This window comes from Trichechus manatus, unplaced genomic scaffold, assembly GCF_000243295.1.
Source record: "Trichechus manatus latirostris isolate Lorelei unplaced genomic scaffold, TriManLat1.0 scaffold00061, whole genome shotgun sequence".
NCBI lineage: Eukaryota > Metazoa > Chordata > Mammalia > Sirenia > Trichechidae > Trichechus > Trichechus manatus.
Window position 1 is genome coordinate 8,736,803 of NW_004443997.1, and position 17,872 is coordinate 8,754,674.

Consider the following 17,872-nt stretch of genomic DNA (forward strand, 5'->3'; position numbering starts at 1 on the left):
AGCTTCTCCATCATCTCTTTCCACAGATGTAGTCGATTTGATTCCTGTGTATTCCATCTGGCAAGGTCCATGTGTGTAGTCACCATTTATGTTGTTGAAACAAGGTATTTGCAATGAATAAGTTGTTGGTCTTGCAAAGTTCTGTCATATGATCTCCTGCCAATGCCATTTTTTCCAACTACTGATCCTTCTTTGTTTCCAGATGTTGAATTCCAATCACCAGTATTTATCAATCATCTTGATTACATGTTTGATCAATTTTAGACTGCAGAAGTTGGTAAAAATGTTCAATTTCTGCATCTTTGGCACTAGTAATTGGTGCATAAATTTGAATGGTAGTTGTATTAACTAATTGGTCTTCCTTGTATGTTATGGATATTATCCTATCACAAACAGAGATGTACTTCAGGATAGATCTTGAAACGTTCTTTTTGCCGATAAATGCAACACCATTCCTCTTCAGTTTGTCATTCCCGACACAGTAGACCAGATGATTTTCTGATTAAAAATGGCCAATGGCCAATGGCCAATAGCAGTCTGTTTCAGCTCACTGATGCCTAAGATACCGATCTTTATGCATTCCGTTTCATTTTTGACAACTTCAGTTTTCCTAGATTCATATTTCATACATTCCACGTTCCAGTTATTAATGGATGTTTGCAGCTGTTTCTTCTCATTTTGAGTCGTGCCACATCAGCAAACAAAGGTCCTGAAAGCTTGACTCCATCCACATCATTAAGGTCAGCTCTTCTTTGAGGAGTCAGCTCTTCCCTAATCGTCTTTTGAGTGCCTTCCAACCTGAGGGGCTCATCTTCTGGCATTATACCAGACAGTGTTCTGCTGCTTTTCATAAGGTTTTCATTGGACAGTTCTTTTTTTTTTTTTTTTAGAAGTAGCTCTGAAACCTGTCCACCATGGGTGACCCTGCTGGTATTTGAAATACCGGTGGTGTAGCTTCCAGCATCACAGAAGCACACAAGCCACCACAGTACAACAAACTGACAGACTAGTCGTGGTTCCAAGGCTTAGGTTGGTTAAACTCCCTGCAGCCACATGGAAAGGTGTGTATTTCCCTCAGGTTGAAACCCAAAACCAAAAATAATGAGGTCGAGACGCCAGAAATCGATGCCTGTCTTTGCCCATTATTCCCATGGCAACTGTGACTTCACCAGAGCCCAAAGAAAGGGCTCAAAGTGAGGAGGGAAACTGGACAGGCTTCTGTTTATGGAAGTCATCGAGGGGAGTGATAAGCAGGACCTTCCCCCCTCCTCGGCTGGGCAGTTCGTGCTGACACCTGTCGGGTGCTTCTGGAACAGACTCTATGAGGATACCCACGGTCAGCCTGGGAAGGCCAAAGCTAAGAGCAGCTCACCCAGCGTGCACAGGGCTACCCCAGCTCTGAGCTGCCACCACCTGGGGTGTTTTTGAAAGTTACTTTAGGAGTCCTCAGAAATCATTCCCTCTCCCAGTTTATTGTGGCAGAGGAGTCTCACCTAAGCTGAGCACGGAGTCCTCGCTCTGGTTATTTAGGTGCCTAAAGAGGAGACCCAGAGCTGGAAGGTTGCCTTCCTAATCCCTCTGCTTTCAGTCAGGCAGGGCAGGAGTGTGTGAGTGTATGAATGTGTAAGTGTAGTGTGTGAATGTTTGTGAGCGTGTGAACATATGTGAGCATGAATGTATGTAGTATGCAAACGTGTGTGCACATGCGTGTGTGTGAGCCTGAATGTGTGTGGGTGGGCAAATGTGTGTGCAGATACATGAGCGTGAGTTGTGTGTGAGCTTGTGAATTGTGTGTGAGCATGTGAATGTGTGCATGTGCATATACATATATGTGTGTGAGCATGTGAATGTGTGCACATGCATGTGTGCATGTGTGAACATGCATATGTGTGTGCATGCATGTGAATGTGTGTGCACGTGTATGTGTGCATGTGCATATACATATATGTGTGTGTGAATGTGTATGTGTGCACGCACACCTGCATTTTGACTTTGATTTCCTAGAAACTCTTCATTAGATGAACCTGGTGCGTGATTTATAAACCTCTTCCTATCTGTGTGACTTTGGGCCAGTCTTAACGTTTCCATCTCTAGAATGGGGATAAGATGGTACCTGCTCTATGGGACTGATGAGAGGGTTATGTCAGCCAAGGCTTACCAAGAGTTAGGCACAATGCCTGGCGCACAGGAAGTGCTCTGGTAATATCGGCAGCTGTTTCATGACTGTGTGTAATGTATTTTTTTTTAAAAGACCTTACTGAAATATAATTCACATACGTGCCATTCACTCATTTAAGGTGTACAATTCAATTTTCTTTTTTTTAGTATATTCACATGGCTGTGCAACCAGCAGCACAATCTAGTTTTAGAACATTTTTGTTCCCCCCAAAAGAAACCCTGTACCCATTGGCAGTCTCTTCCCCTTATCCTCCCACCTGCACCCCAGCTCTGGGCAACCACTGTTGTATTTTCTGTCTCTGTGGATTTGCCTGTTCTGGACCTGTCATATAAATGGAACCCTACAACGGGTGGCCTTTGTGACTGCCTTCTTTCACTTAACATAATGTTTTCAAGGTAATGTAGCTTTAGTAGTTTTTCTTCAGGTGTCCTTGTTTAGTTATAAAATTTTTTATCATCATTTCTTACCAGATTACGTGTTGTTTTAAATCTGTGGGTTACAGCATTGTCTGCGGTCATACAAGGGAGGAGGTGTGGGGTGGCAGTGAAAAACAAACACCATACAAAGCCTAACGTTTCCTCTCAGACATCCTGCGTTCAAACCCTGCATCTGCCTCTTTCAAGGTTAGTAACCTCGAGCATGTTTCCTGTCCCCTCTGCGCCTCAGTTTGCTCTTCTGTAAAATGAGAATGTGACAGCCTTCGTTTAAAAAAAAAAAACTATTGCCGTCAAGTCAATTCCAACTCATAGCGACCCTATAGGACAGGGTTGAACTGCCCCATAGGGTTTCCAAGGAGCGGCTGGTGGATTCAAACTGCCAGCCTTTTGGTTAGCAGCTGAGCTCAACCACTGCACCAGCAGGCATCCACTTCCTTCATAGGGCCATGGAAAGGATTAAGTAAGAACATGTCTGCCTGGGACATTAATTACAGTATTTCTGAAATGCTTGGGTTGTTCCATCTGAGATCATGTCATGTGTTTGAAGTTTATCATATGATTAATAAATATACATCGTGTATTAGAGAAAAATAACAAAATATAGATTAATCTAAAGCAAAAATAAAGGTCAATTGCAGACTTGACAGATAGTCGCTTTTATTATTTTGGGGAAAATCATTCTAGGTTTTTAAAACATTGCTTATGTGCATATGTATCTATTTGTATTTTTCCCCAACATAGAATCATGCTGTTTTTGTAGCAGAGTGTTTTTATACAAAATTATATGGGGAACGTATTGTCACGTCAAGTATACAACTGTCACCTTTAAAGGCAGCATGCTTCTTGATAGATAGACACGCCACAAAGTATTTGACCAATCTGTCTTTGATGGACGCTTAGACTGGGTCCAGTTTGTAGCTATTATACAAAAAAGAGCAGGAGTGGCAGTATTAATCTCTGACAAAATAGACTTTAATGTAGCTTTTATAACACACTTATGTATTCATATTTTTTTACCTATTGGTTTTTTTTTTTTCAGGATAAATTCCTGCCACGTGGACTTACTGAATTTTTTAAATAAAATCTTTTTTCCTAATTTTTATTAATTTTGTTGATGCTGTTGAGAACAGCAAAACATACACCCAATTCAGCAGTTTCTACATGTACAATTTAGTAACCTTAATTGTATTCTTTGAGTTGTGCAACCATTCTCACCCTCCTTTTCTGGGTTGTTCCTCCCTCGTTAACATAAACTCACTTGCCCCCTAAAGTTCCCCTCTAATCTTTCGAGTTGCTGTTGCCAATTTGATCCCATACATAGTTCTTAAAAGAGCATAGTGCTCAAGGCAGACTTTTTTTTTTTTTAACTTGTAAAGCTAAACTATTGTTCAGTTTAAGATGACTTCAGGGGATATTTTTGGTTTAAGGATAAATAAACTTTTTATTGAAATATAAGATACATACAGAAAAGTGTGTCACTCATGAGCGTACAGCTCAGTGAACTTTCTCGAACACACTTGTGTTACCTGCACCTGGATCAAGAAATAGAATATTCACAGTACCCAGAAGCTCCCCTCATGTCCCATTCAACTTACTCTTCCCCACTCAAGGGCAACCACTATCCTGACTTCTAACTCCAAAGATGACTTTTGCCTGTGTTTGAGCTTTGCGTAAATGCCATCATGAAGTGTGTGCTATTTCAATTCTGGCTTCTGTCACACATTATTATGTTTGTGAGGCTCACCCAAGTAATTGCATATATCGTTTGTTCCTTTCCATTGTTGTATACTGTTCCATTGTGTGAATATACCACGATTTGTTTATCTGTTCTGCCACTGATGAGCATTTGGGCACTTTACAGTTTAGGACTGTCACAAATAATGCTGCCATCTATATCCTCGGACACATCTTTCGGTGAGCAGAAGTATGCATTTCTGTTGGGTACATACCTAGGAGTGGAATTGCTGGGCTATCTGTATGTCAGTGTCCTTGCTGAGATAGATAAATAGGTACCATTGAGTAGACTCCAACTCATGGCAACCGTATGTACAACAGAAGGAAACATTGCTCAGTCCTACATTATCCTCAGCAATCACCAGCATGTTCAAGTCCATCGTTCCAGTTATTGTGCCAGTACTTCTCACCGAGGGTGTCCTTTGCCCTCACTGGCCCTCCACTTCACCAAACATGATGTCCTCCTCCAGAAATTGTTCCCTTCTGACGATGTGTCCAAAGCAAGTGAGTCAAACAGTGTTTTCTTGTGATCCATAAGATTTTCACTGGCTGAATTTTGGAAGTTGATTGCCAGTCCTTTTTTCCTAGTCTGCCTTAGTCTGGAAGCGCTGCTGAAATCTTTCCAACATGGATGACACTACTGGTATTTGAAATATGGGTGGCATAGCTTACAATGTCATGCAAGCCATCACAGTACAACAAACTGACAGATGGGTGATGGTACTGACCTAGAGGAGATATATACAGCCCTATTATCTACCAGGAAGGTTGTAATTGCCCCAGTGGTTATCTGACCCTTCCAGGTGTCATTTTCCACATCTAAAAGTGGGCATTAATGCCACGCCCCCTCCCAGGGTGTCATGAGGGAGAGATGCACTAATGCGTGGAAGCGGGCCCTGTGAGGCACAGGACAGGTTGGCAGTCATAATGAGTATTTCCTACTGCTAGGGAGGACTGGTGGCACAGTGGTTAAGTGATAAGGCTGCTAATGAAAAGATCAGCAGTTCAAATCCCCAGCTGTTCCTTGGAAACCCTATGGGGCAGTTCTCCTCTGTCTTCTAGGGCCGCTATGGGTTGGAATTGACTCGACGGCAATCAATTTGGTGTGGTTTGGGTTTTAGGGAGACCTGGAAGGAGACCTGGTTGCCCAGTGGTTAAGCGCTTAGATGCTAACCGAAAGGTCAGCAGTTCGAACCCATCAGCCGTTCAGTAGGAGAAAGATGTGGCAATCTGCTTCTGTAAAGATTTACAGCCTTGGAAACTCTATGGAGCAGTTCTACTCTGTCCTATAGGGTTGTTATGAGTTGGAATTGACTCAATGGCAATGGGTTTTGGTTTAGAGAGACCTGAGAATTCTGAGCTATAGATTCTTGAAGAGATCACAGCATGAGCCTGAGGCAAAAAAAGTGGGCAGAAGGTGAAGTGGCCAGTTGGTCCGAGAAATTGGCTGCCTGAAGATTAAGAGCTGCAGCTGCTAATGAAAAGGTCGGCAGTTCGAATCCACCAGCTGCTCCTTGGAAACCCTATGGAGCAGTTCTTCTCTGTCCTATAGAGTCACTATGAGTTGGAATCGACTCGGCAGCAGTGGGTTTTTGGTTTATAATAAGAGGAGAAAGCTGCCTAAGGACTGAAAAATGCTGAGGGTCCTGTGGCAGGAGATAGCAGTTTGCCAGCCCAGCTACTGTTTTGGGAAGTTTTTTCTGAGCTGGATATTGTCCCCAAGAATCAGACCTCAGGATCTCAAACACCAAGATATTTGGGACAAATAGGCAGTATTACATAGCAGTTAAGGGCAGGCTTTGGAGTCAGACAGACTTGGGATTGAGTCCCAGCTCTGCCACCTATCTGTGTGCTCTTGAGAAAGTGACGTAACTTTCTAGGCTGTAGTTTTCAAATCCAGAAAACAGAGATAATAGTACAGTGAAAACTGTGAGAGCCAGAACTCGAAGGGACTGCCTTGTTTTTCCAGATCTTGCAAGGTTTCCACCTTCTATCGCTTTCTGTTAGTGGAGAATATTTGAGTTTTCCTTCTCTGAAAGATTCCTGCCTTATATAGCGTCTTAGTTAGCTAGTGCTGCAATAACAGAAATACTACAAGTGAATGGCTTTAACAAAGAGATACTCATTCTCTCACAGTTTAGGAAAGGCTAGAAGTCCAAATTCAGGGCGCCAGCTATAGGCAAAGGCTTGCTTTCTTTGTTGGCTCTAGAGGAAGGTCCTTGTCATCAATCTCCCCCGGTCTAGTACAGTGTAATCCGTAATCCAGTAGATTGAGTCCTGCCTCATTAACGTAACTGCCTCTAATCCTGCCCCATTAACATCAGAGAGGTTAGAATTTGCAGCACGTAGGAAAATCACATCAGATCACAAAATGGTGAACAATCACACAATTCTGGGAATCATGGCCTAGCTAAATAAACACACGTTTGGGGGGGACAATTCAATCCGTAATATACAGGTTCCAGCTTTTGCAGGTTTTACTGTATCTACTCACTCATAGGGCTGTTTTGAGGATGAAGTGAGAAGGTGCATGTAAGTGTTTAGCATTTGTGCTTGTCATAAAATATGCATGCATGTGTGGCTGTAACCCTTATTAAATCTGGAACCCCCAAGGTCCACTCTTGAAGTGGCTGTGTGGAAGAAACATGGCCCAGCAGGCAAAAATAATAATTAAAACCAAAAACTCCTATACTTAGATTTTTCTAAACTTGTCAGGGGAATCCAAATATGTCATCCATAGCAACAAGTATCAAAATTCTATTTCTTTTCCTTCTGCTTCCTCACACCACGAATTTCTCTGTGTATTTCTCACAGCGGGTCTCCGACATCACTCCCAACACCACCCTGAGACACTTTTCTCCCCTTCCTTATTCATCCATCTCTTAATTATGTGACCATACAAAGCCTCTTCCTCAGCTGGAGACAAACTCATCTTTAGGAGTGGGAGAGGGGAAAGTCGGACAGGCAGATATAAGATCGACTTCAGTGGATGGGGGAGAGAAAAGGTTGAGAACACAGCCTGGTTCACGTTTGCCCTGTCTCAGGAACTGCTGTTATTAATAATAGTTGCATTATTGTTCAGGGAGTTGGAACTAATAACCCAGAGCTGCATTACCAGAAAGAATCTAAAACCTTTTCTTCGCTTTCCATCCGGAGCTCCATTTTGCCATAGTGCATGATGTCATGAAAATTATTGAAGCAGGGGTGGGGGAATGTAATAGGAGGGTTGAGGAGGGAAGAGGCAGAATGCCTCCAGTCTCGCTCTGATAGGTCCAAGTTGATGATCACTGATGTTTTTCTTTCTTTCCCCTACTTCTCAGTCTCATCGGACCAGATCGAGCAGCTCCATCGGAGGTTTAAGCAGCTGAGTGGAGAGCAGCCCACAATTCGGTAAGATCTGCTACTGGGTTTGAGTCCTGGGAGGATCCAAGACCCTTGGGGATTTCTCTTTCCCTGAGTGGGGCGGGGAGGAGCCCTCATGGCGCAGTGGTTAAGCACTTGACTGCTAACCCAGAGGTTGGTGGTTTAAAGCCACCAGCTGCTCCTCGGGAGAAAGATACGGCAGTCTGCTTCCGTAAAGATTACAGCCTTGGAAACTCTGTGGGCAGTTCTACTCTGTCCTATAGGGTCGCGATGAGTCTGAATGGACTCGATCAAGGGGTTTGGTTTGGTTTTTTGGAGGGTGGGGGGCTTTGGAAGAACCCCTGGGTTGCCCCTTTTCCTCAGGCAAACCTGTAATTTGGGGTTGTTGTTGTTTTGAGTAGACTAAATTTTTTTAGAGCAATTTCAGGTTTTCAGAAAAAATGAACAGCAAGTACAGAGTTTCCACATGCCCCTCTTCCCCACACACAGTTTCCCCTCTTATTCACATCTTGCAATAACGTGGTGCATTTGTTATAATTGAGGAGCCAACACCGATACATGATTATTAACTGAAGTTCACAGTTCACACTAGGATTCATTCTTTGTGTTGTATAGTTTTATGGGTCCCCCTATTCATTCCTCTCTCTCTCCTCCACCCTCAGCCCCAGGCAACCACTGATCTTTTCAGTGTCTCCACAGTTTTGCCTTTTCCAGAATGTCATTTAGTTGGACTCGTTACAGCATGTAGCCCTTTCAGACTGATTTCTTTCGTTTTGCAGTATGCACTTAAGGTTCTTCTGTGTCTTTTTGTGGCTTGACAGCTCATTTATTTTAATTGCTGAATAATATTCCATCGTATGGATGTAGCACAGCTTATTTATCTTGTTAAAACACAGAGTTTGATTCAGCAAATCTGGTGGGGCCCCACACTCTGCGTTTCCAACATGCGGCAAATGTCAGGCATGCTGCAGGTCCACGGGCCGCACCATGAGTCTCGAGGCCCCAAGGTGGCGAGCACAGCACCTGGAATGCAGTAATGCCCAGCAAACACCCCGTACTTCCTGCCTCCGCTAGTCAGTAAGCCCTGAGCACCACCCAGCTCTCCTCCACCTGGCCTCAGTCGTCTCTCCCCATGACAGATACTTCCAGCCTCCTCCACGCTCCTCAGGCCTGTGGTCTTCCCACCTTCCTTTCACACCTCGGCCTGACTAAATCCAAGGCATCTTTAGGTCTTAGCAGAAATGGTGCTTCTTTAGAGGAGTCTGCCTTGACCCCCTAACCGGCCAGAGCACCCTTTCTGGCCTCAGTTCCCCTTATGTTTCACCCTTGTAGCAGTCCTAGCTATTGTCATCCCATGAGGTGACTTAAACACCTGTGTTTGGCCTCCCCTGTGGGCTGTGAGCCTGGGAGGTCATAGGTCACTCACCACTGAGGCCGCCACACTGTAGGTTCTCTGGGGTTGAATGGATGGAGGCTGCTTCTCATGTAGGTGCTGAGGGGCCTGAGCTCAGGTGCTCTGTGCTGATGACACCCAGTTCTCACCTCCCAGTCCGCACAGGCTGAGGGATGTACCTGCTTGGCACCCAGGCAGTATCTGGGCTTGTGTTCTGCAGGTGATGGAGGATGCATGGTCTGCAGGGGGTGGGTGCAGGTTGCACGAGAAAGACATGAGGCCCCTGTGTGTTGTCCTGCTGCCTCCACAGTGACAGCAAATGGGCCGGGAGCTGGGCTCAGGTGGATCCTTGTTACACGTTGTTAACTCATCAAATCGGCCCTAACTCATGGTGACCCCGTGCACAATAGAACAAAACACTGCCTGGCCTTGCACCATTCCCATGACTGGTTGCGGATTGAACAATATTACATTGTCATCCACAGGGTTTTTATTGACTAATTTTCAGAAGTAGATAGCCAGGCCTTTCTTCCTAGTCTGCCCTAGTCTGGAAGCTCCGCTGAAACCTGTTCAGTGTCATAGCAACACACAAGCCTCCACTGACAGATGGGTGGTGGCCGCGCATGAGGTGCATTGGCTGGGAATGGAACCTGGGTCTCTCATGCCATGCTTGTCTTGGCAAGATCCTCAGGAGTCCTGGGCCCTCTGTTAGCCAGTGCTGCAAGCAGCCTGGGTGTAAATTAAGTGTGTAATGGTTGTTTTTTCCCTCCTACCTTGTTTGGTCCCTCTCCCACCCCCACCCCAGGGCCACTATCTGCATCACCCTTGCCACACCTGCCCTCGCAGAAGCCCTGAATGTGTCTGCGTGGCGCTTTGTGAAAAGGACCCAGGGAACAGCCCTGCTCACCAGCCGCAGTGGCTCCCAAGGCCCTCAAGGTCATAGCCGTGATCTTACAGCTGGAGCTGACAAAGGCCTTCAGACTCCTCGCTGTCTTGCTGAGATCTGAATTTAGACACCACCTCCTCCGAGACAGCTCTCTTGCCCCCTGGCCCTTCACACCTGCCTCCTGGGGGTTACCCCCACCCAACATTTATAGCACTTAATTGTAACCGTCCCCCTTTCCGCCCACCTACCCCATCAGACTGTCAGCCCCTCGAGGGGAGGAACTGCGTTTGTCTCTTTCTCTTCAGCCTAAATCCTGAGTCTGGGGCTTGTAACTTAGTTGATCCTCTGGGAATAGTCGAATGAGTGAGTGAATGAATGGATGAAAGCGAGTGAGAGATCAAGGTTGTGTGTGCATGTAGTGATCAGGGCAGTTCTTTATAACCTATAAAGCACCGTATACATGAAATCTATTGTTACTAATAGTTCTTCCTTCAAAGGGTTTACGGATTCCAGGTTAAAGAACTTACCATGGGATCCGGCCCACAGGAAGTGTTCACAAATACAAGTGCTATTATTTGGGAATATTCCATGTGCTGGGCACTGCTCACAGTTTCTTTCTCACGGTGCATATTTCATCCAAGTCAGTGAGTGCTCTGCTTGTGCAGATCCTTACAAAACCCCACAGGAAGCCGTGACAGGAACGCTTGTTCTCCTTGCTTTCCTGATGGGGAAGTAAGGCTCAGAGACGCCATGTACTTGACCCCGGGTCAAACAGCTAATAAGTGGAGGAGGTTGGATTTGAACTCGATGCCATAGCTCCAGGCTTCTTGCTCTTTGTTGCTGAGGCCCTGCTGTCCAGAAGCTGAGGTGGCCATATCCTCAGAGGACCTCAGGGCCCCCTCTTTGCAGTCTGAGGGCCCTCCACCCTTAATGCCCCAGAGGGGGAGCATTGTAATTCCCATCGGTGCAGCCCCAGCCATCATCGCCGCCTGGAAGTCGCTGCTGTGAGGTTAGTGTCAGCTGCAGGCAGTGATGGCCCACCAGGCCCTCAGGAAGGAGGTGACTGACCACAGCCTCTTATGCAAACAGGCCTGCAGGAAGGGCCTCCTCCCAGCCTCCCAGAACTGCTTTGCCTAATCCTCCACCCTTGAGGGCCTGCAGAAGGGCAAGTTGGCAGCTTTTTGTGGTCCCCCTGGTATTTCCTGCTCATCCTCCCAGGACAGAGGGGCTCACATTCCTGGGCTGCAGTCTGGTCTCTAATGCCATCCCCATTCTTCCAGGGGCTTCCTGTGTGGCCCCAGGCCAGGCCATCAACCTCTCTGATCTGCCAGCACAGCCAGGAGTGCAATGCAATGGATTGTTTCTACATGGCCTTTCTAGTCATGGTCTCGTAACTCCCACCAAATGATTGGGTGGGACTATGCAGATAAGATGCTTGTGGCCCACCAAGGGATTAGACAGCTTACTAGTAATGCAAATAAGGTGCATGGCACCCTTGTCAGGGTGGGACCAAGCAAATAAGGTGTATGGAACCCTAACAAGGGGATTGGTTAGTTTTACCATCCGCTAGGCTTAAAAGAGCCATTCTCAGAGCAGAGGGGGCCCTCACTACAACTAAGAAAGAAGAAATAGGAGCAGAGTGTGTCCTTTGGACTGGGGTCCCTGTGCTGAGAACCTCCTAGACCCAGGAGACAGAGAACTGTAACACCGGAGACAGCGCAGTATAGTGAGAAGCAGGGGCAGAGAAACGATGACAGCAGAACCAGGAGTCCAGCATGAGAGAGCTGAGTGCCTTCGGGCTGAGGCTTCTTGGCAGGGTGGAGTGCCTCTGAGCACTTAGTGGAAGAGCTAAAGAGCTTTGTAGTACTTGCCTGAGCAGGGCAGAGGACAGGCCAAGGGGCCAAGAGCCAGAGAGAGACCTTCCTGTGGGCATGGCTAAGAAGAGGCTGTCCTGATCCAAGGCCTGTATTCTGAGTCTTTCCTGATCCTGAATTGTAACCTGTTACTTCCCTAATAAATCCCGTAACTGTGAGTATGGTTTGTGAGTTCTATGTGGCCACTGCAACGAATTATGGAACCCAGAAGAGAAGTCGAGAGGGCCGTGGGAGGGATGGCTGGTGTCAGAAGTGGTAAAAAGGTTGGAGCAGGGAGGCATATCTGACCTCCGCCCTCTAGGAATCAGCCTTGGGTTGTTGATGCTAATAGTGATTCTCTGTCCTTCCCCTTGTGAAGTTAGATGAGGAGGTCAGACACCTCCACCACGCCATTTCTGCAAGGAGGCTGTCCAGGGACCACTGGGCTTTGCTGGGATTTCCGAGTATGAAAAGGATTCATTTCTTCAGTGGTTAGAGGCTTCTTCAAGAAAGCTAACTTGCATGTGGGGAAGCCTCACTCCCATGAGAAAGACGTGGACCCACATTTCCTAGAGCAAGCGCCTGCACTCTGTCTGTAATGGATGTTGGGGTGAAGCACTTCTGCCCCTCCCCCTCGGAGGGCCGTGGTGCCCACAAGCTTACTAGGATCCCACAGGGTGACTTCCAAAGTCCTGGAGTGCAAAAGGCCCTTAGAAGGAACCATTCAAACCTGCAAGCTGTACATAGAGACTAATAAGTTTTATAAGTTGCATTTTAACATTTAAAGATTTGTGTTTCTGAATTCGTGACTATAATAGATTTGAATCTGTCATTGATGGGTGCCATCGAGTCAATTCCGACTCATAGCAACGCCATGTGACAGAAAAACGGCCTCATAGGTGGTAATCTTCGTGGGCGATCAGCAGGTCGTTCCTCCCGGAACCACTGTTGGGTTTGAACCGCCGACCTGTCAGTTAGCAGCCAAGCACTTAACCACTGCGCAACCAGGGCTCCTTAAATCGAATGTAGCTTTTCAAAACCCCACAAGGTTAAAACCGACTGAAGTTGTTTTTGGCTTTGCTTAACCCACCGTTTCCTACACGTGTTCAGCCTGTTCCCCTTTCTTTTTAGGAAATGTCTGAGGGGTGACTTACCCTGAGGCTTTTACAGCCAGTGCTTCAAGGCCCATGTTTGCCTGGATCCCTGACAAGGCCTGGTACTGGCTTTTTGTTTCGTTTTTCATTAATAATGTTTTGGTCCCTTTCTTCAAGAAAACCCCAAAAACCAACCCATTGCCTTCGAGTCGATTCTGACTCGTAGTGACCCAATGAGACAGAGTAGAACTGCCCCATAGGGTTTCCAAGGAGAGGTTGATGGATTCGAACTGCTGACCTTTTGGTTAGCAGCCAAGCTCTTAACCATTACACCACCAGGGCTTCTTTCTTCAAGAGGGCCCCCCAAGTTGTATATGCTTCTAAACCTGGATCCGCCCGGACCACAAAGCACCGAGTTCTGTGGCCCCTTGGCAAAACGCTTGAGTAGCCAATGTTCACTTAACCCATTTACTGAGCACCTACTGCACCGACATCCTTCCCTGTCCTCAGGAGTCTGCCTTCCAGCAGGGGAGACTCCATAAGTAGACAAATGGACAGGCACTAATTTTAGATGAGAGCGGTGGTGGCTCAGTGGTAGAATTCTTGCCGTCTGTGCAGGAGACCCAGGTTCAATTCCCAGCCAGTACACCTCATGCACAGCCACTACCCGTCTGCCAGTGAGGGCTTGTGTGTTACTATGATGCTGAACATGTTTCAGCGGAGCTTCCAGACTAACTTGGACTAGAACAAAAGGCCTGATGATCTACTTCCGAAAATCAGCCAATGAAAGCCCTGTGAATCACAATGATATGATCGACAGCTGATCATGGGGACAGTTTCGTTCCATCACGATGGGGTTGACATGAGTAGGGGCAGACTGTATAGCAGCTAACAACAACGACAGTTTTAGATAGTGAGGAAAATCCAGTACTGACTTTTTGCAATTTTTCTTTCTTTTGCTGGACCACTTAACTGGTAAACGTCTTAAACAGCAACGTTTTACTTCCCGATAGCACTCTGGCAGGTTTACAAACACCCAGAAGTAGACCTTATGGAATACTTCAAACATACGTATGCAGGCCATTAGGAAGCCTGATTAGATAGAGCCGCATTACACACATATTTTCAGATTTATCAGGCCATCGAATGTGCAGTAATTCTCTGATAAACATAGCCACAGGCATACATGGGGAAGAAAAAGGACACTGTGTTCCTCGTTGAACGCTGCTAAATGAAGGTTGACATTCTGATTGGCCAAACAACAAAGTGCCAGCAAAAAGTAACTCCAGATCCTGTTTGCTTCGCTTGGTGGTTACCATAGCTTTGTTGTGGTAGAAGTTAGGGCAGGGTCACGTGTGTCAGCGGGATCTCCAGCTGCCACTAGTTGAGGGCTAACGTGTGCCAGGCACTGGAGTAAATGCTTGCCTGCGTGGTCTCAGAGGTCTGAGAACGTCCTGAGGCTCACAGTATTATCCCCATTTTACAGATTAAGAAACTGAGGCTAAAGAGGTTCAGGTCATACAGCAGGGCTGGGCTTTGAAAAGCAGAGCTCGCTCACTGTAGAGACAGAGGCCAGAACCACTGCGAAGACATAGCTCTTCTCCAGAAGTTAACGCAACCTTGTTACTTTGCTTTTAATCTGTCAAATAGCTAAAAGTTGACAATATTTTAAAAGTACCCACAGCAGTGAAGAGCTGAGGCTGTTCCACTGTCAAGAGAGTTAACGAGGCCTCTCTTTCAAGCCTCAGCTAGGCTGATACACAACTTTGTAAAAGAGATAAACCTGCAGTTGCTTGAAAAACTGCTCAGAAAAAGCCAGTGTGAGGCAGCTGGGGCTCTCACAGCCGGCGAAGTGAGAATGTTTGGCAGATGTGAGGAGGAGCGCCCCGGAGGAGTAGGTTTGGTGTGGAAGAATTTAGAGGTGTTGCTGAAGCAGGAAGACACTTCTGAATTTCGTGGGTTTATTAGTGGGCGCTCCTATATAAACAATTTTGCAGAGGTTTCTTTTCCCAGGGTATTTAATACTTAAAGCATTTCTCGTTTGGAGGCAGTGGCGGTTCAGTGGTAGAATTCTCTCCTTCCATTCGGGAAACCCAGGTTTGATTCCTGGCCAGTGCACCTCATGCTCAGCCACCACCCATCTGTCACTGGAGGTTTGTGTGTTGCTGTGAGGCTGAACAGGTTTCAGTAGAGCTTCCAGACTAAGACTAGAAAGAAAGGCCTGGAAATCTACTTCCAAAAATCAGCCAATGAAAACATCACAATAATTTGATCTCAGCCAATCATGGTGCTGGGCAGCATTTTGTTCCGTGTGCATGGGGTCGCCATGAGTCGGATGCCAACTGAGAGTCAGCTGACAACAACAGTCTTTGCTTACAACAAACAGATGTTGAGACCTTCTGTAGGGGGGTGCTAGCACTGAGGTTCCCATGATGAATGAGACAGGCGAGGTCCCCTTTGCCCATCATGGGGGTGTCCACTCGGCTGTGTGTTGGGGAACCGCGTCGGGTGGAACCAGATGGTGAACTAGCATGGACCCAAGTTAATTATACATCGTGAGATGCGTGACAGGCAGCAGGGTTGCATCCTCAGGGGCATGTTTTGAAAGAGAGGGACTGTGGGTTGCATCCCACCCATTTGGGCTGAGACTGGAATGGAGGGAAGGAGCCTGTGTGTGGAGAAAGAGGGCAGGGCGCTCTGGGCAGAGGAAACGGCAGGTGCAAAGGGGCAGGGATGGGCCGAGCTCTGTGGCTGGGGTGCAGTGAGGCGGGGCAGGTCGTGGGAGAAGATTGGAGAGTTGGGGGCAGATCTCAGAGGGTCATCTTGGCCTCAGGAAGACCGTGAACTTCCTCTTGTCCTTGGAAAAAAACAGATTCATGGCTCGAAACACCACCTGTAAACTCCAAATGTGTGCCTCAGTCCAGGACCTCTGCCCAGAGCTCCAGACTCACATAGTGACTGCCTGCGTGCCATCAGAAGGCGTCTCACACTTGCCATGTCCCACATGGAGCCCCAGTCTTCATCCCTTTCCAGTAAAAGGCAGCCTCACCCTTCCAGCCGCTCAGCCCAGTCATTGTGGCTCCTCCCTCTGTCCAGTGCACCCACCTTCAAATTAGATCCAGAACTTCTCCTCACCCCTTCTGCTGCTCCCCCAGGTCCAGGCTGCCATGGCTTATCACAATAGCCTCCTCCCTGGAGCTCCTGCTTCTGTTCTCACTGCTCGTCCCCCACTCCCCCAAGTCTAAAAATCAGTTGCCTTGGTGTCGACTTCCACTCACGGCAACCCTATGTGTGTCAGAGTAGAACCGTGCTCCATAGAGTTCTCAATGGCTGATTTTTCGGAAGTAGGTCGCCAGGACTTTCTTCTGAGCCACCTTCAGGTATACTGAACGTCCAGCCTTCCAGTCAGCAGCCGAGCGTGTTAACTGTTTGCACTACCTAGGAATCTCTTCCTATAGTCTAGACTCACGATAACGCACAGGGGCAGGCCTGTGAAGATGTCACTTCTCTACGCAGAACTTCCCGTCTTGCCACGTGAAAGTCAAAGAAGCTGAGACTGTTCAGTGGCTGACAGGTCCCTTCATGATCCGGCCCCCCTGCTACCTCACGGACCTCGACCAGTGCCCCCTTGTTCTGCTCCAGACACATCAGCTGTCCTGCTGTTCCCCACCTCAGAACCTCAGCACTCACTGTCCTGCTTTCTAGAATGCCTTTCCCCTAGATCAGGGTTGCTCAGCCTCAGCACTGTTGACATTTGGGGCTGGACCATTCTTTGTTGTGGGGGACTGCCCTGCACACAGTAGGTGTTTAGCAGCATCCCTGGTCTCTACCCACTAGATGCCAGCACCTCCACTTTTAGTTATGACATCCAAAATTGCCCACAGAGATTGCCAAGTGTCCCCTGGGGGTTGAGAATCACTGCCCTCAGCTCCTTCAGGCCTTTGCTCAAATGTCACCTCCTTCTCAAGGCTTTCCCTGACCGCCCGTTTAGTAAACTTGTACCCAGCCCCCTGCGGCCTCTGTCACCTTTCTTTGCTGAGTTCTCCTCCAAAGTACTTATTGCTTCCTGACACACTCTATTTTACTTCTTTATTGTGTTTACACACAGGTACACACACACAGGTACACACACACACACACACACACACACCAGAAATCAGCTAGAAACCAGTATGTGTCTGTCTGGTTCCCTGTGGTAGCCAGCGCCTAGACCAGTGCCTGGCGCATAGTAGGTGCTCAAACGCTAGTCACTGAGTTGCTCCCACCGTGCTAAGTAAGTTACAGGCAGTGGGGGGAAGCAGGGTCCAAGCGTGGACCAGCTCCAGGAGGAGGCAAGGAAGCAGAGGCCGAGGAGGGTTGACATTGGTGATGCTACCTTGGCTTTGGAAAGAGGGATTTGCCTGGGGAAGAAGGGGCAGGTCTTTCTGGGCAGGTGGAAGGGAGAAACACCTGGTGGTTTGGGGAATTCCAAGAAGTTTGAAACACTTAGCAATGCAGAGGCTGGCGCATCTCAAACTTGAACGTGTGCACGGATCCTCTGGGTTGGTGTTAAATGCAGGTCCCAGTGCAGCGGGTCTGGGGCAGGGCCTGAGGGTCTGCATTTCTAACAAGCTCCCAGGTAATGCTGCAACTGCTAGTCCAGGGACCACACTTTGAGTAGCTTGGCATGGCCTGGGAAGACACATCCTAAACGAGACCTGGTCCCTGCCTTCCGGTGTCCCGTGAGGCCTCAGTTTCCCCAGTGTTTAATACATCACCTTCCCCTCCCCCCGTGTGGGAAACATCACATGCTGAGCAGTGAGGGCCTGTAAAGATAAGTGTGGAGAGGGGGTCCAGGGAAGCCGAGCAGGCAGCCCTGGGGAGGAAAGACGGGAGGGTCCAGGCCCTGGACCAGCAGAGAGAAGGGAGGCTGAATGCTAGGCTAAGCCAGTAG

General features: G+C 47.5%; 1 protein-coding gene across 6 annotated transcripts in view; it reads left to right on the forward strand.

Annotated features, from left to right (window-relative positions):
- The window catches only part of TESC (tescalcin), a 71,849-nt gene that overhangs the window by 16,548 nt on the left and 37,429 nt on the right, over positions 1 to 17,872 (forward strand). For 2 of the 6 annotated variants that reach the window (XR_002824527.1, XM_023733773.1), the window contains exons 1-2: positions 4,006 to 4,530; positions 7,671 to 7,740. Coding sequence is in view for 5 of the 6 variants with exons in the window: in XM_023733773.1 (XP_023589541.1) it covers positions 4,299 to 4,530; positions 7,671 to 7,740 (302 nt within the window). In the remaining variant the exon portion in view is untranslated. Of the gene's footprint in view, positions 1 to 1,038; positions 1,062 to 2,764; positions 2,803 to 4,005; positions 4,531 to 4,554; positions 4,855 to 7,670; positions 7,741 to 17,872 lie in introns of those variants that run through there. The other 4 variants (XM_023733776.1, XM_004379041.2, XM_023733775.1 and 1 more) reach the window with 3 other exon arrangements.